This window comes from Dipodomys ordii, unplaced genomic scaffold (assembly GCF_000151885.1).
Source record: "Dipodomys ordii isolate 6190 unplaced genomic scaffold, Dord_2.0 Scaffold3, whole genome shotgun sequence".
Lineage (NCBI taxonomy): Eukaryota > Metazoa > Chordata > Mammalia > Rodentia > Heteromyidae > Dipodomys > Dipodomys ordii.
In genome coordinates this window covers 11,210,941-11,233,179 of record NW_012267219.1, presented here as the reverse complement: position 1 = coordinate 11,233,179, position 22,239 = coordinate 11,210,941, and the positions used below count along the sequence as shown (strand labels likewise).

Sequence of the window (22,239 nt, the reverse complement as noted above, 5' to 3'; positions counted from 1 at the left end):
AGTGTCTGGAATGAAGTTAGAAAGAGCAGATGCAATCTATGGCATGGAGGGTCATAATGGAGCCAATGAAGATCCAAAATGGGAAAAACACATCATATGATCAGAGATTTTTTTTCTCTAAGTTCTGTGTGTTCAGTTGTTTAGTTTATTTGGCTTTGTTTTATGTTGGTGGGGGGGGGTGACAGTATGGGGGTTTGAACTCAAGGCTTTGACCTTGCTAGGTGGTGCTCTTTACTTGAATCACACTCTAGTTCAGGGCCATGACCAGTGTGGAATAATTGATACCAAATGTCTCAACAGCTCAGTGAAGAATTCTGTTTAATGTCACGTTTCCTGGAAAGGTTTCAGCCTGTGATGATACCACAGGAGAAGCTAGCAGGAGACACCTATACAGTGATGAATTACCTTATCAACCATGAGGAAGTTCTCCACCTTCTCTCCATTTTCACAGGTGACTTCACCCATCTCTCTTACGGCTCTGGGTAGGATTTCTTGTACTTCCTGGGCAATCATTCCTATACACAAAACACCCCAAGAGGTTTAATCAGGAAAAGGCCTCCAAAGAGAAAATTCTCGCAGGAATTCCTCCTTCAGAATGAAACGTTGACTGCCACAGGACAGACATCTTTGGAAATAGATGCTCTTTTTTTATATATGTAGTTTTTTTTAATTTTTTATTGTAAAGATACTATACAGAGGGTTACAGTTATATGAGTAAGGTAATGAGTACAATTCCTATTGAGCATTGTTAACCCCTCCATTGTTTTCCCCCTACTATCCCTCCCCTCCCTACCTTCCCCGAGGTTCTTTTTTTTTTTTAATTGTGATCAAGTGATTACATAATTTCCCAAATTTCACAGTATTGTGGAATAATGATGCTCATTTAAAGTCACAAGCTCATTCTAACTTTCCTGGAGCAAATTGTCTATCGGGGTCTATAACATATAACAGTGTACACATATACACCATACATGTGATCAGCAGCATGGGAATATTTAGTAGTGGTTCGACCAGATAAGTGGAAGTTCTTTGTTTCTTGAGTCCTGTTAATTTTGTTGTATCACCTAACATTTTGGATTTAACATCCACTTATCAGGAAGACCACGTGTCATTTGTCTCTTTGCTCTTGGCTTACCTCGCTCAACATGATTTCTTCTAGCTCCAGCCATTTCCCTGCAAATGCCATTGTTTTGTCATTTCTAATGGCTGCATAATATTTCATTGTGTATAGATACCACAATTTTTGGATCTATTCATCTGTGGTGGGGCATCTGGATTGTTTCCATATCCTAGCTATTGTGAACAGTGCTGCAATAAACATGGAGGTGCATGTGTCCTTGTATATTGGTTCCTGTTGTTCAGGGTAGATGCCTAGAAGTGGTATGACTGGGTCATAAGGGAGGTCAATCTTTAGCTTTCTAAGGACCCTCCAGACTGCTTTCCAAAGTGGTTGTATAAGTGTACATTCCCACCAGCAGTGTAATAGGGTTCCTCTTTCTCCACACCCCCTCCAGCATTTGTCATTGGCTGATTTGTGGATGTGGGACATTCTGACTGGGGTAAGGTGTATCTCAGGGTTGTCTTTATTTGCATTTCCTTCACCACCAGGGATGATGAACATTTCCTCGTGTGTTTCTTTGCCATTTTTATTTCTTCATCTGAGAAGTGCCTCTTTAGTGCCCTTGCCCATTTAGTAATTGGTTTGTTAGGTTTGGGAGGGATTAGTTTCTTGAGTTCCCTATATATACAGGATGTTAACCCCTTGTCTGATATATTGCTGGTAAATATTTTTTCCCAATTAGTTGGTTGTCTTTCTAGCTTGGTTGCGATAGATTTATCTGTGCAGAAGCTTTTTATTTTAAGGTAGTACCATTTGTCGAGTCTCTCTCCAATTTGTTGTGACCCTGGGACTCTGTTCAGGAAGTTCCTTCCTGTGCCTATTAGTTCAAGTGTCTCTCCTACTCTGTCCTGCATTAGTTTCAGACATTCAGGTTTAATGTTAAGGTCTTTAATCCATTTTGAGTTGATGTTGGTGCATGGTGATAGGCTGGGGTCCACTTTTACTTTTCTGCATGTGGCTGCCCAGTTTTCCCAGCACCAGTGGTTGAAGAGGTTGTATTTCTTCCATTGTATGTCTTTGGCTCCTTTGTCGAATATCAGCTGGCTGTAGGCCTGTGGATTTATTTCTGGATCTTCTATTCTGTTCCATTGGTCTTCGGGTCTGTTTTTGTGCCAGTACCATGCTGTTTTTGTTATTATAGCTCTGTAGTAGAGTTTGAAGTTCGGCATGGATAGCCCTCCCATGTTGTCTTTATTCCCTAGAATTGTTTTGGCTATTCTAGGTCTTTTGTTGTTCCATATGAATTTTTGGACTGTTTTCTGTATTTCAGTGATGTACGTCATTGGGATTTTAATAGGAATTGCATTGAATTTGTATATTAATTTTGGCAGTATTACCAAATAGATGCTCTTTTTTAAAAAATCTACAATGCATTTGAAGAAAAAGCTTTTGAACCAAAAAACACTACAGGATTAAAAGCAGAAACACTGTGTTCTAGAGGAGAAAGAGGGGAGAATACATTGGAGAATTCAATGTATATCCTATAAAACTATGAAAGGTGAAAGAAGGTGTGGGTTGGGAGTGATGGGTGAGAATGTCAAAAGAGTTGACATTGCTCAAGATACACTGTATTCATATACTGTTTTGTCAAATAGCAACTCCTTTGTAAAACTAGTTAAAAAAGCCGGACATCAGTGGGTCATGCCTGTAATCCTAGCTACTCAGGAGGCTGAGATGTGAGGCTCATGGTCTGAAGCCAGCCTGGGAAGAAAATTCTTATGAGATTGTTACCTCCAATTAATCACACAAAAACCAGAAGTAGTGCTACAGCTCTAGGGGTAGAACACTAGCTTCGAGCATAAAGAGATTCAGGGACAGCACCCAAGCCCTGAGTTCAAGCCCCACAACTAAACCAAAACAAACCAACGAAAAAAACCTACTTAAAGATAATAAAAATAAAAAAGTAAAAAAGACTCTACCAAATGTCAAAAAAATAGTAAATACCTTAACTTGATTTTCTTTATTTTCCTATAGAAGGCTCTTGACCCTAAAACTTCCTTCTTTTTAGGATTCCCTGCACTGGAGAACAAGCATCATTCTGCTGGTTCTTTTTCTCTTACCTAGACCCACCTACCCTTCCACCTCTGTTTCCATCCTGCCATCCTGTCCAGTGCTGCCATCACACAAGTAAAGCTGCCACTGGCCCCCCAAAAACTCATCTCAAATGGTAAAAGGATGCTCAGTAAAAGAAAGCATACATTAACAGACTCCCAAGATTTGGAGGGCAGGGGTGAGGGTCCTAAGTAAAGAAGGTCTAGAAATTCTTAAACCTGTCCAGTTCTAGTAACTATGGGTTTCATTGAGGATGCATTAGAGCAACACAGTTTTCTTAAATGCTAGAGCACACAACTTCAAAATAAATAAGGAGTCAAACTTTAGTAGCTGACAATAGAAAATTAAAAAGGGAATTTATGTGTTACCTGTTTGATGGGCAGTGTTTATTCCCACTGCAGATGCAAATTCAGGTTTGTAATCATATTCAACAATCCTCATCTGGGCTATTCTTCTCAATTGTTCATTTGTGTCAACCTAGTTTAATTTAAAAAGAGAGATTTCACCCATCTAGATATTTGCTATTCAAATCAATGTTCAGAGAGAACCTAAGAGATTAGGACACTGACAATAAAACTGCTCCTTCTTTTTTCCTTTTTGCTTTTCTTTTCTCTTCTCTTCTTTTCTTAACTTTTTTTTTTTTTTGGTTGGTCATAGGGCTAGAACTCTGGGCCTGGGTGCTTTCTCCCTGAGCTCTTCAGCTGAAGGCAAACACTCTACCACTTGAACCACAGCGCCACTTCTGGTTTTCTGGTGACTAATTGGAGATAAGAGTCTCACAGACCTTCCTGCCCAGGCTGGCTTTGAACCATGATCCTCAGATCTCAGCCTCCTTAGTAGCATGAGCTACCACCAGTGCTCGGCTTTTACTTTCTTTTTTAATGTACTGGGGTTTAAACTCAGGGCTGCACACTTTCTAGGAAGATGCTCTACAATTTGAGTCACATCTCCAGCCCTTTGTGACTCTAATTTCTTTTTTTACATAGGATCTCACTTTTTTCCCCAGGAAAACTGGACAGTGATCCTCTTATTTGCCCTTCCCACAGTAACTAGAATGACTGGTGGGCCCAGATATTGGTGAGATGGAACTTCAGGAGCTTTTTTGCATAGGCTAGCTCCAAAGTGAGATCCTTCAATCTCAGTCACCTAAGTAAAAGGATTACAGGCATGAGCTGCTGGCACCCAGTTGTGTTTTTTTTTTCTAGCTAAACTAGCTAAAGAGAGAATTGTTTTATTTTTTTAGAGGACCCAAAGTTTCATGGTTAGTGACCTCTATCCACTGACTAATAAATGGTCTCAGAGTTTCTGTGTCTAAATTACATGGACAAAGCTCTGGCAACCACCATAAATTTGCTTCCTGAGAAACAAAGTTCCTCACTTTGGAGAGAAACAATAGCTGTTCAGGAACCCACAGCATCATTTTCAAATGAGTCTACAGGTTCAGGGAAAAGTTTGTATTAATGCATTTAAAAATGCAGTGCTAAGCTGGGCACCAGAAGTGGCACTGTGATTCAAAGTTGTGGAATGCTAGTTTTGAGGGATAAAGCTCAGAGTCAAAGCCCCATGAAAAAGGGGAGGGTGGGTGGGAGGAAGGATGGAAGGAAGGAAGGAAGGAAGGAAGGAAGGAAGGAAGGAAGGAAGGAAAAAGAAATGATGCTTAGTTCAAGGACCAGTCTTTAAGTGTTAATGAGTCTTTTATTTTTAAAGTGCTTGTGGACATATTGCTGGAGAAATTTTCTTGGAATAGATTGTAAGCCTAATTATCTAACTACTAATCTCTAGACCTCTGTCTTTGCTAGAAAGCTACCTCCCTGCAGGTCTAGTTGATGGAGGCATCTTTCTCTGAGATCCCTGCTCTTGTGCCTAGCATTGTCCCCAACTGTCACTATAAAGCTCTCAACAAGAACAAAAATCCACCTACTCTTCCCAGGAAAAAGATAACAATCAAAACAATAGACTGAATTTTCCCTAAACCTAAATTTGTTTGAACTACAGCTTTTCCAGAGGCTGGGATTGAGACTATTGTGGTTTAAGCCCAGCCCCGGCAAAAAGTTAGTGAGACTCCAATAAAACACTGGGCTCAGTGGCATATATGTCTGTCCATTCTGCCAATGCAGAAAGCGTATGTAGGAGGATCTCTGTATAATTTGGTCCAAGCAAGAAGTGACACCTATGTGAAAATAGGAAAAGCAACAAGAGCTGAGGATGCAACTCACAGAGTACAGTAAATCCAAGATCTGGGGGTCAAATCAGTACCACATAAATGAATGAATGAATGAATGAGTGAATGAATGGTTCATTCCTGAGGCTAACATTTGTGTCCTTTTCATTGCTGGGTCTGCATAGTGTCTACCAGACTGTGACAAGGGAATGAAAGAATGCAGGTTGTGAAATGGCAGAACAATTCCTCAAGGAACTAAGCAAGACTCAGTCAGCAGCCAAGACCAGCCTGGCACCTCCCAGGGTCCTATCCAGTTTCTCAACCTGAGACCTCTGGAAATTGCTCTTCCTCCCCTTTATCTCCCTGGTTTCTGCACAGCCTACAAGAGCCCCAACCAGAGGACCAAATGGATGCTGATTCAGGTCCTGCCCTCCAAGTGGAGAGAAGAGGAGTTGTATTTCCTGCAGGCTACCCATGTCTTAAAGAGAGAAAATGCCCCTGTGTTTCTAAGTGGATTCTTGACTACATTTCCCCCCCAAACACTGTTAAATATAGTAAGTACATTCTCTAGTACTATTACCACAGTACTTATTGTGGTTTGGACGCAATTCTCCAAAGGCTCAAGTATCAAGGCTTGGTCCAGCTAGTGGATACAACCATTGAGAAGGGATAGATCATGAGAAGACCGACCTCATCAATGGACTTATCCTCAGAGATTGGTAGTTTAGTGCCATTGCTGGGAGTTAGTGGATGATCTGCCTGGTTGAAGGACATAGATCACCTGGGGGCATGCCTTTGAAGGGCAACTTTCCCTGGCCACTTCCTTTCTGTTTCCAGGGTGTCATGAAGTGAGCAGTTCTGTACCACCACGATGTCTGCCATGATGTTTCTGCTATGTCTCAGGCCTAAAAGCAGTGGAGCCAGCAGACCATGGACTGAAACTGGGATCCAAAATAAATTTTTCCACCAGGTGTTCATGGCTCACACCTGTAGTCCTAAGTACTTATGGGGTTGAAATCTGGATGATCGTGATTTGAGACTAGTCTCCACATAAAAGCCTGAGGATTTTATCTCTAAAGTAATCAGCAAAAATCCCTTGACAGGGGTGAAATGAATATAAAAATTTCCCTATTCACAGGCAGCAAAACAGAAAGAAGCATCAAGCATCTCTACCATCCTAGCTACTGGACTCAGGATAAACCACTAGCCTTATAACTCTAGTCAGATTCTCTTTATTCCATAAGGCTGCTGTAAAGCAGAAGGAGATAAAAGAATTTCACATTAAAAGCCTGGATTGGGGTGACATTTTATTTCTATGGAGAAGGTCTAGAAGGAAACAGAGAAGTTCCAGGGGCAGCTTATTTACCAGAATTTATTTTCTGCAAAGTAAGGCAAAATTCAGAAGACCTGGAGCAGTAGCAGGCAAGGCTTTGAGAGTGCGCTCTGCTTGCTCTAGCCTCCTGACATCAGGGAGACTTGGCAGGGTGGGGTGGAATCCTTTTCAAGGGTATCTTTGAACTGGTGTGCTCTGAAATGCAGACGGATTCTCTCTCAGAAATTCAAAGGCTCAGTATCTAGGGCTAATATTTGGAAATGGATGTGAGAACTTTCAAGTCCTGAATTCCCATTCTGCTAGTGGAGGAGCTACTTAGCTTCTCCAAGGCAAGCTGTAGCTTTGCAAGCACTAGAAAACTCACAGTTACAACGGTCCTTTGGAATCCTCTCAGCAGAGAAGGACATTCCTTGGCTGGTTCAGAAAAGCCAGTGGAGATTTGCACTGAGAAAGGAATGCAGTCTGGAGGAAAGGCCAATGATTAACAGATTAGGTCTCCTGTTAGCTAAGAGAATAAAGGAAGGAGAAGAGGAGGCAGTGATGGATGGTTAAACACACAATGGCCTCAAAAATGCTTCCTGGAGAAAGAGGGGAAGTGGTGGAAGAGAGGGGAAGTGGTGGAAGAGCGATGAAGAGCCGGAACCAGGAAGTGAGCTGGCCAAGGGATCAGAATCTTCACTCAAAATCAGATCTGCATGCATAGCAGCTGTGGCTTTCCTGGATGATTTGGTACTGTTGTCTCAACTGGTTAAAAAACCAAAATGACACAGGAGGGTCAGGCAGACAGGCACATTTCCACCTTAGAGATGAAGATCTAGACTTCAGCCAGAATAAGCATTTTGTATAGGGTCACTGTGCACAGAGGAGCCCCAAATAAAGAAGTAGTTTCCTGATAGCTAGGCCTGATTTTGATTTCAACTTGGTAACTGTCTCTCCACAAAGGGTAAGGTTTTTGACCAGAACCTAGAAGGCCAGAGGACTGGTGGAGTAATGCTGAGTCGCAAAGATTATTCATGAAGAAGACAATGGGCCAGCTGGTCCAGGGCCAAGGTCCCTGGGAGAAGAGGCTGGAGAGTTCCCAGGAGAAATACAATGAGCAGCTGGATAAGTAGAGGAATGCAGAGGAAGAAGCAGGCTTGGGCAGCCTGGCTGCAAGCGCCTATGGGAAATCACCCTGAGACTTTGCTATGGGTGAAGCTGCCACCACCCACTGTGCTTAACAGGTAAATCCCTTCTCTGAGGGTAGAAAATGCTTTGCAGAGATGCCCAACAGCTCCAACGGTCGTCATTTGTAAGTAGGGCGTCTGTCATATACCAACAAGAGACATAGAAAGAAGCCCAATCTAAACCATGTCAGAGGCCAGGAGCCCCCAGGCGACCCCCAAGCTCACCTCCTGGATATTCTGCTTCACCCGGCTGTCAGAGGGATGCATGATTGTCCCCATCACTTTCATGTTGCCACAGACAACCAATGCTTCATCCGGTGCATCTGTGTTTATCCCTACTCGACCATGACAGACAACAGATTCTGGAACTTGTCCTCGCTGCCATAATGCATCACTGTCATTTTCAAACTGCCCTGGGTTAGAGGCCTGGAAGAATACATAAACATATTGCAGTTAAAGTTACAGTAGCAGGAATAGGTGATCGGCAGGGTTCAGAGCAAAGGAAAACAGACTGTTTTCTCACACCGGATTCCAGTACTGGGTAGGATATCCTACCACGTCTGAATAATTCTACTGCTGCCAATAAAAGGTGCTCTCTCTGCTGTGGTTTAAGACGCCCAATCGTTGCTGTATTGCTCTGGTATTAAGAATGTGTTTGATTCTACCAGGTGGATGATATGGAAGTGAGAGAAAACTAAAAATAATTCTCTTCTCAGGATGATGATAATAACAACAACAATGATAATCATGATAATTTAATTCAAAACAGTGCATCAGGAAATGTTGTTCTTTTTTTAAAGCTCTGATAAATAACATCTTGCCTTCATTTACAGTTTAAAGTCCCTTATAGTTTCAGAGCCCTCATTTTTATGATTTCAAATGCAGTTGGTAAACTGAAAATAGAAATATATTTAATATACCCTCAATGATTTCCCTAAACACAGACACACTAAAGGAATACTAACAATAGCCATGTTTTGTGTGCTAATTCACACCATAATTCTATGATGTAGGTTATCTGCTATCTTCATTTTATTGACATGACATTCTGAAATGATAAAGAAATTCCCCAGAACACATGGCTAGTACCTTCTGGAGGTAGAATTGTAGTTTCTCTGAGAGTTAAGTAATGACTCTAACTTTGCCTGCTTAATGGTGTTGCCTAGCCCAGGCAGAGCAGTCTTCAAAAACTACTAAGCTGGTTGAAGTTCTGAAAGTTATTCTCTTCAATATGATTCTTCCAAAGAACTTCCCACTGTTCTACCTTCCTTCTTCCCTGCTTCTCTTGTATCTGCTAAAGATCTTTACATTGAGAAGTCTAAATCTCTGAGTCCTCACCACAAAGTTAATATGCTTTTAAAATGAGGGCATATTCTTCTAAATGTGATTTTTGTATTTGTGTCACAAATCCAGACACAGTTGAGATTCTATGCTTAATAGTCAGCACGAAGCCAGGACCTTAGCGGCTCACGCCTATAATCCTAGCTACTCAGGAGGCTGAGATCTGAGGATCATGGTTTGAAGCCAGCCTGGGCAGAAAAGTCTGAGAGACTCTTATCTCCAATTAACTACTTAGAAAAGCCAGAAGTGGCGCTGTGGCTCAAGTGGTAGAGTGCTAATCTTGAGCATAAAGAGGCTTAGGGAAAGCGCCTACCACTCTTGAGTTCAAGCCCTAGGACAGGCAAAAAAAGGCACTAATACAGTGACTTCACTTTTTGCCTTCCAAGTGGTTCATGAGAAAGATGCTGTGTGCTCAACATAGGGTCCCTCTGAAGACCAGTCACAAAGGAAGGGCTTGGAAGTCCCAGGCTCTGGGTAGAGGTATAATCACTACTGTCTGTATCCTCTCTTGGTATTGTTTGAATGCTTGGTCATACTCTATATACATATTGCACATTTAAAGATAATTAAAAGAAGTTATAAAGCTCAGTTCTGACCCTAGTTTTAGTTAAGGAATTTTCCAGATGGAGCCGGTAGCACACATCTATAATCTCAGCTTCTCAAGAAGTGTGAACTGGGAGGATAGTATTTCAAGGCTAGACTTGAAAAAGTTAGTAAGAGTCCAACCTCACCCCCACCTCTGCCTCCATTTCCACAAATAAGCTGAAGCTAGGCATTGTGGTACCTGTTCTGGTCCTATACATGCAGAGGTTAATAGGTAGGTAGGAGGATCTCAGTCTAAGGATGGACCTGGGTGGAGTGGAGGAAGATCCTATCTTAAAAAACAACTAACGCAAAAATAAATAAATACATTCACATGTTTAACTTCCTATTTCATTCCTACCTGTCTGAACTCTAAGACACTTAAAGAGTAAACCAGCTCAACCACTGACAAAAGCAGTGTAAGAATTTCACCTGAACAAAGACCTGTGTGCAGGATCCCTCAAGCACACTAGGAAGAAATGGCAAATTGGCTTTGACTCAAGTTCTTTTATGGTGAGCAATCAACAAGATGCAAAAGTATGGCATAGAAAACATTTAGATGTTTTTCTCTTATGCCAAAACATAATGAGCCACTTCAGGAACACAAAATCAGACAGTGATGGATTCTTTCCGTTAATGCGCTTTGGGATAATTATATGTTGGTAACTTGATACTGGAAAAGCAGATATAAGGCTTATTTTTTTTAACAGTTGCAACATTTTCACTTGACTTGTAGCTGACAAAAATCTCAAATCCCTAAAATATGTTTCAAATTGTTCTAAAAATAGACAGTGGCCCCTTAGTGAGGGGCTCTCATCAGGAATAGGAGATATTATTGTAAGATCTGGAAACATATTTTCCCTTCCCTAGAACCCACAACCTTCGTAAGTCAATGCAGACAGCAGTGAACCTCTTTCCAGAATTATGAATTTGTACTCACATGTTGCCCAACGGTGGTTGATGGATTTCAAATGCCAAATTATTTTTTACATAGTCTCTGATGCACTTTTATTACTTGTCTCATAGCCTCAAATGTATATGGAAGAACTGAACATCCTAGTCTGGTCTATGACACCCACCGAGTGACTGTGTGGCCTTAGAGAAGCCATTAGCCTCTCTGTGCCAGTATCCTTCTCTGAAGAATAAAGACAAACGCATCTTCTTTATCCATCGCTAAGGGTTATCGTGGGATCAATTTTATATGTATGTCTTGGAAAACATTCATGCTCTCCTGGCTCCCGTAGTGACTGCTTAACCTGTAGTACTTTAACCTGCTCTCCAGCAACACACCTGCAGGAGTTCACAACTCCTGGAGGCTCTGTTCAGCAATGCAAACAGCGCCCCCTGCAGGGCACTTGGAATAGGACACAGCATCAATAGTCATTTGAGACCTACTCTAAACCAACCATTTGTGTGCTTTGCTATTGCTTGTGGTTTTACAGCACAGCCAAAGAGCCGGTAGGAAAGCTTCAACTGAGGAAGGCACCTCTTGGGAAATTAATTTTGCTTCTTTTGAAAGAGTTACTAAAAATGAGGGGAGTCTGGAGATGCTGTCCGTGAGTGCTATTCAAAGTGTGGTCCGCAGATTGGTGCATGAGCATATGCCAGGAACTTGCTAGAAATGAAAATTCTCCAGCATAGTTGACCTATTACACCGAAAACTCTGGATGTGTACTAGGTATCTGTTTATGCAGGCTCTCCAGGGTGCTCTTATGATAATACTTGAGACCTACCTGCTCTTTCAACTATGGCAGGGTAACTCATCACCTGCTCTGTTGGGCTCTATTAGCTGAAATCAACAAACAAATTATTTTAGGTAAATAAAAATTCATCTGACTTCCAGAAAGAAAGGTGGGGGAGGTTATTGATCTAAAATAAGCAAGAGCCAATGAAAATGAACTGGTACCTAGAACAACCCCACCTGTGACATCTTTACAGATACTATAAAGACTGTGACTGTTGTCTTCCCTCTACCAGGTGTTGGATTCCTACCACAGTGTGGGTTGCAGAGGGATAAAGAAGGAAATTTGGAAGATGTGCCATTTCTATTCTTCTAAGAAACCAGAATAATGTATTTATATTGACAATAAGGAAATCCCAGAGTGTCTTAGAAAAAGGTAGACAAAGGTATAATCATCCTGCTTGTGTTCAACACAGTCCTCCAAAACAGGTTTAATGAAATGTTTCAGATGAAAGTTGCAGCCCAGCCATTCCAAGGAGAATCCACTGGAGAAATCCACTGGGGAACACTCCCCAAAACAGAGACCTGGGAAATAAATCTGTTCTTTGGGGTAAGTCTTAATTTTCATGAAATTGGTCAATTCCCACCACAGGAACATACAGGAACATACTATATTTCCAATGTGGTTTGGATTGACAACCTACATGGCAATTACCGGCTCTGCCTACCATTCTCTCTTCCTGGAGAATTCTGACACACTTGGGGTCCTGCCCAGAAGACCTGGATGTCATCTAAGTGCAACCTTCAAGCAATCACTCAGACCAAATACTAATGTGTTTCCCAGCACCAATTAGAGAATTGGTTCTCAGTCCACAAAATAAATTTGGAATGCCAAGTGCCATTTGCAGCTCTGTATTTAATGTAGTCGGGACTTGCTGTGTCTTTAATTATTCAATTTTTCTTCCTGCCCTTTACTCTGGAGCTCAACAGAATGAGGACACGCCTGAAGAGACCACAATCGGCTGGTGGTAGAATGTAGGCTTATCTGCCCTCTCCCTAGCCCTATGTGTACCCTGCACCTGAACAGCCTCCAGAGTATCGGGGACAGGAAATACATGCTGTGATCACAGCTTAAGATCAGCTTTTTTTTTTCTTGGTTGGCATGTTAGCTACACAGAAAAGTCTTTCACCTCTGTGTTTCAGTTGGAGGCTGAAAGGTTTCTGTTAGTATCCTCATTATTTTCATCATTGTGTCTAGGGAAACCATGGTTCCCAGTACATTTACAGAACAAGTATTCCCTTGACTAAAAAATAATAGCTAGGAGAAACCTAGCCATTCTGTAATATAAGTGTGTGCATGCATCCTCATGCCAGCACTGGGGTTTGAACTCAGGGTCTAGATGCTATCCCTGGGATTTTTTTTTGCTCAAGGCCAGTACTCTACCACTTGAGTCCAGCTCAATTTCTGGCTTTTTGCTGATTGGAGATAAGAGTCAGGCCCCTGGCCCCTCTCCAGTGGCCCCTCTCACCCTATAACCCTAGCTACTTAGGAGGCTGAGATCTGAGGACAGCAGTTCAAAGCTAGCTGGGGTGGGAAAGTTTGTGAGACTCAAATAAACACCAAAAAGGCCAGAGGTAGAGGTGTGGTTCAAGTGGTAGAGTGCCAGCCTTGAGCAAAAGAAGCTCATGGACAAGGCCTAAGCTCCAAGGACCCACACCAAAATAAATAAATAAATAAAATAAATAAAACAACAACAAAAACCCACTAAGAGATTCACAGACTTTCCTTCTAGGGGTGGAATTGGGGAGGCTAGAATTACAGGCATAAGCCAGCTACACCTGGCTATAAGCTTTAAAAAAAAAATGTTGTGACCAATAGGTCATCCAATCTATACCAAGTGTATTTAAGATTTTTCCTATTCAGACTAAATGTGAATCACAGAAACTTTTGCCTTCTTAAAAATTATCATCATACTTTGAATGCGAGATGGCACCAATTAACAGTGAGTTTTTAGTTACCAGACACTGGAGAGCTGAGCTCCCTCCCCCTGGTTGCTGTTCTGTGGACTTGAGCAGCAGACCCAGCAGGCTATGCTGGCTGTCTGCTGCAGATGGAGGAACCTTGTAGCACACAATGGGCATGCACAAGCTACTCAGCTCAAGACAGCTCTGTCAGGAGATCTAGTCTATGCTAACTTAGACAAGAAACATACTATAGTTATGCCCTCCGGAAGAGAAGTCAGAAACAATAAAGTCCCTGTGAGGGATGAACAGGCACCTCTGTAGTTGTCTTGTAGCCGAGAGACAGGACCCTGCTTGCCTCTGCCTCAGAGGGGCCTCAATTTCCTGGATATGGGTGAGTGTGACTGGTCCTCACCTGGGATATTTGAACACATACATATTTTACCTCATTTCTATCACTGCTTCATCGCAAGTAAAATTGGGAGAGGTAACTGAGGGGCTTTCACCAATAGGTGCCTTATTATTTTTAATTGACTAAAAGAATTACAGAGGACCCTTTGTTTCAAAACAGCTTGAGACAGGCAAGGAGAGACATCACTTCCTCTAAGTAATCAGGCCTTACAGTTAGCAGCTGCCAAGGTGGGTCTGCCCATGGCGAATGACTTTCCCCGATTGAAGTATGCACATCCTCTCTTCAAAGCCCTGTGGCACCAGAGCCCCTCCCATTGCTGCCAGGCTGGTATTACCTCATGCCTCTGGCATTCCCAAGGGTGTCAAGATTCAAACAGCTGCAACTGCAGCTGCCAAAGTTTTATGTTGTTGTGACTGCCAAGGCTCCTGTCCACAGCTGCAACCATTCTGCTATTTGCTGAGCCATTGCTAGGTGGTAGGCATTAGCCCAGATGCCCTGGGGTCATGACCAGGCACTTTGAGGTGTGGAAAAGCCTTCCTGGCACTTTCTTTGATCTGGGGCTTTTAGGTCAGAGACAACTGAGTTGTCATCCAGCCTCTATTGTTTACCAGCTGTGTGACCACTAAAGAGTAACTTAAGCTCTTGGGCCTTCATTCCTCTGTCCATAAGGAATAGAATGAATAAATGCTGTTCTGTAGATTGTCTAGCTCAGTGCCTAGAACATAGAGCAAAACGCTCAGTCATTTTGAGAGGACTATTCCTTTGTGTGGGGTTGTCTTGGGCATTGTAAGGTATTAAACAGTATCCTGGGCACCTGCTGGATACTCATCATGATCACCAAAATTGTCTCCAGATTATTGCTAAGTGAGTCGTGAGGTACAAAATGGCCCCTGGTTGAGAGCCACTCTGTTAAAAACTAAAAATGATAGTTGCTGCTATTACCACCAATATCATCGATTAAAAACCAGCATAGTTCAAGTATATCACTGGATATTTAAAGTCTTCCTACAGAGAGAAAAGCATGTGGGAAATCTAGGGAAATCAGAGAGGTGAGCTTACCCTTACAATGATCCTTTCAGAGATGTGGGCAGACAACAGATAGAACTGGTCTTGGTTAGCAGCATACAGTCCAATCACCAGCATGAAGTATCTAATGCAGAAACAGCAGACCAATGACATCAGGAAACACAGACGTGATTTGTGCAGTCAAGGGTCACCCAGAAACTAATCAACAGTGAATCAATCTAGACAAGCTGGCTTACATAAAAGAAATGCAAATCAAAGCATTGAGATACCACTTCACCCCAGTTAGAATGGCTATAATCAAGAACTCTAATAACAACAGATGCTGAGGGGATGTTTACAGAAGGGAACCTTACTGCATTGTTTGTGGGAGTGTGAACTTGTTCAACCACTCTGGAAAGTAGTATGGAGGTTCCTCAAAAGACTCCACATAGATCTCCCCTATGACCCAGCAATCCCACTTTGGGGCATTTACCCAAATGATCACAAACAAGGACACACTAAAGCTACCAGCACAACTATGTTTATTGCAGCATTATTTACCATAGCTAAGACATGGAACCAACCCAGATGCCCTTCAGTAGATGAATGGATCAAGAAAATGTGGTATATATACACAATGGAATTCTATGCCTCCATCAGAAAGAATAACATTGCCCCATTTGTTAGGAAATGGAAAGACTTGGAAAAAATTATATTAAGTGAAGTAAGCTAGGCCCAAAGAAACATAGGTCCCATGGTTCCCTTATTTGCAACAACTAGTATATGTCTGAGTCAAGCAGAAAAGGTCAGATAAGTTGATGTTAGGGAAATGAACCCTAAGATATGTATTCAAATGTTTTTTTTCTTTCATGCGATTGTTTCTAACATATTTATAAGATGATTTCTTTGTTGCTTTGTATGTCCCTCCCTCATGGTATAACCCCTGCTTTCACTGTATTTGATGCTGGTATAATTTGTGGAGGGGAAGGAAAAAAACCAAATTGTTAAAACAGGGATACAGGTGGACACATTGCAACGATGAGATGTACAAGTCGTTATGTGGAAAAATAAACTTTACAACTTTGGTGGGAGGGGAGGGGAGGAGGATTCCGGGGAAGGGGGGGGGGATGGGAAGGGATGGGAAGGGGAAACAAAGGAGGAGGCTACAATGCTTGATAAGAAATGTACTCAATATCTTGCCCATGTAATTGTAACCCCTCTGTACAGAATTTTCACAATAAAAAAAAAAAAGCTGGGTTATTTAAACAGTGCCTTTTCCCTTCCTGTTCTTGGTTGAATTTCCAGAGAAAAAGGAGAGCAATGGATTGACTCCACATTGTCCTGGTTACCCTTTTTGCCCAGTTGGAGGTGTTAGTGAACTATTTTGTAGGCCCCAAAGCAGCAGGAAAGAAGCCTCCTTACAGATAGTGGGGAGGGGAGGGAGGAGCTTAGGTTCAGCCCACCTGTGCATACAGAGTCAGGTTTCACCCCACTGCATTCCTGGGCACCAATCCAACAGGAAGCCACCAGAGATCCCTAGTTCCAGAGCCACTGAAGCTCTGGGGTGCCCTGGGCCTTTACAAGGGCACCCAGCAGGTACTGCCTTACTCTCACCCTACCTTGCTCTGGTTCATGTATCCTGCATCTTTGACATCCTTTGCTTTGGGCCCCAAACTGAATTACCTCCTTCTTGCTATATTTCAGTTGCTTCTTCATGTACTAGCAATGAGACTATTTTTAAGATATAAATTTGTCCTATCAGAGAGACTTTTGTTTTTTTAAAAATTACATGACAAGTACTTTACCAACTTTCTTGGTACTATTATAAGGCCTGGCCCCGGGTCCAAACACTTATCCTCATTAAGAGAAAATGACATCAAATATATGTTATTTATGAATTTATTTATAGTTATGGCTAAAGCTGGAGAGAGAGAAATTCTGTCTTCCCCTTGCCCACAGGAAGCAGGCATGCGAAGGCTTAGCTGCGGGTCTCCGTTATGGTAACAAGGAGACAATCTTTCTTTTGATCATTAAGGCTTTCTCCTGGCCCAAGGCTCTTGTACTGAGCCATGCTAACTCCCAAATGATATCTCCTATAGGGGGATAATAATTCCTATCCCACCTCCCACTGCCATTACAGTAAGAATCTAGGTTTTCCAGTTCCTCAAATAAATCAGTAATAGGAATAATTGCTATTATTCTTGTTATAACCACCGAGGACTCAAAATGAGTCATGTGCTGAGCTAAGCTCTTTTCCTACACTATTAAGTTCCCAAAACAACCTTGGATAGGATATTGTTATTGCTCCCATTTTACAGGTTAGAAAATTAGTCTCAAGCCTAAAGGTAAGTTAGAGCCTAAGTTCACCTAGCCTGAAAACAGCAGTATCACACCCCGCCCAACCCCTAAATCTGCATCCAGGGGTTCTCAAACAAACATGCAGAGGAATTAGCCAAAAAGCTTGTTAAAATACTAATTACTAAGCTCTACTTCCTGGGGTTTTAATTCACTAGGTCTTTGGTGCAGCCTGAGAATTTACATTTCTAATACACATCCAGGTCCTGCTGGTCCCAGAACCAGCAGCTTTCTCCTGGGAGAGCTCAGGTATAAATTATAAAGGCACATTTCTTTTTATTTCCTTTTTAATCAGAAAGATTATGGCCCTGCTTCAGGACCAGCACAAAGGTTTACGAAATGCAATCAGTCCTCAACCCAGGATGGCAATGAGACATGAATTTATCGGAATCATGAAGGGAATGGAGGCTGAGGAAGAGACTAGGTATACCTAGAAGTAAGAGCAAAGGAGAAAGACACCTGCTGATAAGTGAAGCACATAATTTCATTGAAAGAATCAGAGATGGGAGGAAAGTGCAGGAGGCCCCGTTTGCCAGCTGGAGGACAGGAGGATCAGGGGCATTGCAGAGGCCACTTTCCAGTCAGACAGAGCATCTGACTCCCCCGTCTTCACATTGACACCAATACCTTTGGTCAGGATTTGGTTTCCCTTTCTTTCTCATGTTGTTTGCTGTGGTTTCGCTGAAGTGTAACCGGCCCAGCGTTACTTTGTTGACTTGGTCAGCCACTAGGTCAATTCTAAAACAAACAGCAGAAATAGCAAGATTGTCAGAGAACACAGAGAACACGGGGTCCTTGATCGTATCTAATCCATGCTTAGACTCTCAAGTATGTTTAGTCCCCAGTTCTTGTCTTACTGTGGAGAACAGTTTATTCCAGGTGGTAGTTATTAATCAACAAACCCCAGCATGGGCAGGAGTTGGCCACCAGGGAAGGCTATGGAGTAATGCTCAGGCATAAGAAATCCATACTGAGCAGAAGCTCCTCCCTGAGTGTCTGACTCATAAGGGCCTCATGCTCAGCGGGCCACCTTCTGGTTCTATTACCTCCACAGTGGGAGCAAAAGATACCTCCCTCTGAGCTGCTGCCACTGTCACTATAACACTCACCAACCCAACTAGCAAAATTCTCTAGGTTCTTCAAAGGCACCTAGGCTTCTCCTACATGGATATTTCCTCTCTTGCCTACTGATGGCGGGCAGCCTCTCCAAAGGAAAGGTATGCCCAACCTGCCAGGGCAAGAGAGGACCAGATGCAAGTGAGTACTGTTCATTCAAGTGCCTGGCTGCACCATCAGTCTGTGTAAGCCAGTCTGTCCAACCTGTAGATCCATCTTCTTCCCAGTTCAAATGGGATTGATTGAGGGTCAAACACAGAGATGTCTCAACTGCATCCCAAGCCAAATGAGCCAAAGAATAAATCCCACTTCAAGGCATTCAAAAGAAAGGACTTTCTACTGCAACATTGCTGTGTGTACTACCATCTATGCAAAATTTCCATCAACATAATCTTTAAAACTAGGGAAAAATAGAACACAAACAAGGCCACACTAAAGCAACCAGCACAGTCATGTTCGTTGCAGCATTGTTTACCATAGCCAAGATATGAAATCAACACAGATGACCCTCAGTGGACAAATGAACCAAGAAAATGTGGTATATATATATATATATATATATATATATATATATATATACAATGAAATTCTACTCATCTATCAGAAAGAATGATATTATGCCAATTGTAAGGAAATGGAATGAGTTAGAAAATATTATATTAAGAGAAGTAAGTCAGAACCAAAAATATATAGGTTACATGGTTTCCCTCATTTGTGACAATTAGAATGTGCCTATAAACCTACAAATAAACACACTAGTTAAAAAACAAAACCAAAGCAAAACAAACAAACAAACAAAAAAATCACTGGCACATGATGAATTATACAGGTCTATAGGCATTCACACAGAGTGAGACCAAAGGAAGATATTCTTAGGAGAGGATCACAAAGCACAAGACCTATATACATCTGATTATATAAAATAATATTTATTAAAATGAACTCCAAGAAGTGAAAACAAGAGATTTTTTTCCTTTGTTGCTGTTCTTATTTTTTTCCTTTTGTCTTATTTGTTCATTTATTTGTTTTGGAGAGGGGTAAGGGGGAATCACAGAAATGGCGGGACAAAGGGTGAACAAATGCAGCAGTAATACTCACTAGACACTATGTTTAAAATGAACTATACAATTTGTGAGTAGGGAAGGGAGGGAAAAACTGGGAGAGAGAAAGGGAAGGAATGAAAAAAGAAATGTACTCTAGCTGACTTAAGTAATTGTAACCCGTTTGTACATTACCTTTACAATAACAATAAAAATATTAAAAAGGGAAAAAATAAGTTATGTGCAGTGTGAACCTGTGCACATACATTTTCAACCTCAAAATTTATTCAATCAAAAATGTATTAGCCTCAAAATTAATTCAATTAATTATGATGCTAATTTAAATTAAACAACTAAAGGAAGGATCTAACTAAAATCCATATTAAGAAATCCATGTAGTTAGTGTGTTCTTTTTGTCTGTCTGTATTTTTGTGCCAGTACTGGGGCTTGAACTCAAGTTCTCACATTCTTACTTGGCTTTTTTTCTGTTGATCATAGAGTTTGAACTCAGTGCCTGGGCGCTGTCCCTGAGCTCTTTTGCTCAGTGCTCTACTACTTTCACCCACAGCTCCACTTCTGGTTTTCTGGTGGTTATTGGAAGTAAGAGTCTCACAGACTTTTCTGCCTGTCTGGCTTGAAGCCTCCATTTTCAGATCTTAGCCTCCTATAACTAGAATTAAAGCATGAGCCATCGGCACTAAGCTTCCAAAGTTAATAGCTTATTAGCAGGTTGTTTGTAATAAAAGATTATCAAGGATGGTCATTTTTTCCAATGAGTCTTTCCATTGTGTTATAATGAGTTCAATGAATTTTCTCAGTGTTACCTTTGTTGATAAATACGTGTTCACCATAGTTCATAATACTAACATACTACTACTAATTTAGATTCTACAGTGGTTATTTTGTTTTATTTTGTTTTGCTAGTACTGGGATTTGAACTCAGGGCCTCACACTTGCTAGGCTAGCATTCTTATCACTGAGCCACACTTTCAATCCTGGATTTTACTATAAGTTAGATAATAGATCTCCCCAAAATATTCACCAATGAATTCAGAAAAGAAATTCTTACTTAACAGGATTAAAGATCTTTTTGCTTCTATCTGCTTGGGACTGTTCAATTGCAACTATTTGATTGGTGGCTTCTGCCTGTACGAAACAACAAAAAGCAAATTAATATGTTAATCTATTGATAAAAATGTTCATTAGTAGAGAATATTCAGGTCCTTTCCAAGACAAAATTCCAGGCTCTGAGTAGAACAAATGCCTGAAAAGACAAATAGGAAAGTGGCTCAGTCCAAAAGCAGCATGATATAGATTAAAAAAGAGATAAGTACCTGGAATACTAACCAATGAATACATGAGACAGCAGAGTATAAGCAATGAAAAGAGTGGCTACTAGACAATTGAGCCACCAGGAGCAAAAACAGAAGCAGGACAGCTCAGAGGTTATATGCATTCGATCTGGAAGTGATACTGTAGCTCAAGGGCTAACCTTGAGCAAAAAGAAGCTCCAAGATAGTGCCCAGGACCTGAGTTCAAGCCCCAGGACTGGCAAAAATATAAAGAATTTAATGGATCTTCCCAGGCTGGTTTCAAATCTCTCCAATCTCAGCTTCTTGAATAGCTAAGAGTTCGGCATGAGCTACTGGCACATAGCTGAAACATTCATTAAATCTACCTGCCATGCTGTGCAGAAGCACAAGCCATCCCACAGAGAAGTCTACCTGGACTCACATTTGAGGTCCAGTGGATAGCCCAAGATGGGCATGGATATAACCCCACTGAGCTGCCCCAGCTGATGACTGCAGATAGAAGTGAGTTGTCACAGCCACGCTTGGAACAAGTTGGCAGATTCTGTGACCCAAATAAATTACTATTGTGTTAAATCACCACGTTTTGAGAATGGTATTATACAACAATAGACAACTAGAACACTTAATAACTTTTGACTGAATTAAATTGAACTAAGTAAATGATTTACCTTAATTCCAAAAGCTTTCAAGTAAAACATTTCTATTGGCTTTAGGCCCATTTGGGTTTTAACAAATTTGGGACTTCCCCAAACTTGAATGTGGATAGTTATCTGAAAATGATTCTTCTTTTGGCAAACAAAAGCTTCATCGGCTGGAGAGAAATTAAATCCTTTGTCTGTGACTACTCGAAAGCCCACATCAGATCTAGGAAGAGAAGAGGCAGAAAAGCAGTTTCACACATTTTCTTTCATTGACAGTTTCAATTACACAAACACCTCAAGAAACTATTGTAAAGCATATTTAATCAATTGGCTTCTTAAATATGTACTGAGGGAATAAAAATGATATTTCAAGACATAGCTGGCTATTCTCCTGACTTTGTATCTTCTCACCTAGAAGTATATTTTCTTTGCTAAATGGAAGCATTGTTTCCTTGGACTACTTTTTCTCCTGTTTGTAAAATTTTCATGTGACTTTAGAATACAACAGAGAGACATGGCTGGAAGTTGAAGTTCCCGCATTGCTAAAAATTAACTAAGATAGAATTAATCTCTTCCCTTCTTTAAAAAAAAAGTCTCCAAGTTCATCAATGCCACCACTATACTCAAATAGTCACTCAGACAAATGAGTCAGCCCATTTGATTGTCATATTACAAAATAGCCCAGTGCAGATAGCTCAGGCCTGTAACCTTGGCTACTCAGAAGACTGAGACCTGAAGACTGAAGTTTGTAGCCGGCCTAAGCAGTAAAGTTGGTGACATTCTTATCTCTAATTAACCAGGAAAAAGCCAGAAGTGAAGCTGCAACTTAAGTGGTAGAATACCAGCCTCGAGTGAAAAAGTCAAGCACGAGCTTTTAGGCCCTGAGTTCAAGCCTCTAGCACCAGCACACACACACACACACACACACACACACACACACACACACACACACACACACA

General features: G+C 41.4%; 1 protein-coding gene across 1 annotated transcript in view; it reads right to left on the bottom strand.

Moving 5' to 3' along the window:
- Myrfl (myelin regulatory factor-like) overlaps positions 1-22,239 on the bottom strand; it is an 84,572-nt gene that overhangs the window by 28,770 nt on the left and 33,563 nt on the right. The window contains exons 8-14 of the mRNA XM_013018644.1: positions 21,308-21,503; positions 20,396-20,472; positions 17,798-17,908; positions 14,870-14,960; positions 8,058-8,258; positions 3,541-3,649; positions 406-515 (exon numbers count right to left, since the gene is read on the bottom strand). Of these exons, the coding sequence (XP_012874098.1) occupies positions 406-515; positions 3,541-3,649; positions 8,058-8,258; positions 14,870-14,960; positions 17,798-17,908; positions 20,396-20,472; positions 21,308-21,503 (895 nt within the window). The remainder of the gene's footprint in view (positions 1-405; positions 516-3,540; positions 3,650-8,057; positions 8,259-14,869; positions 14,961-17,797; positions 17,909-20,395; positions 20,473-21,307; positions 21,504-22,239) is intronic.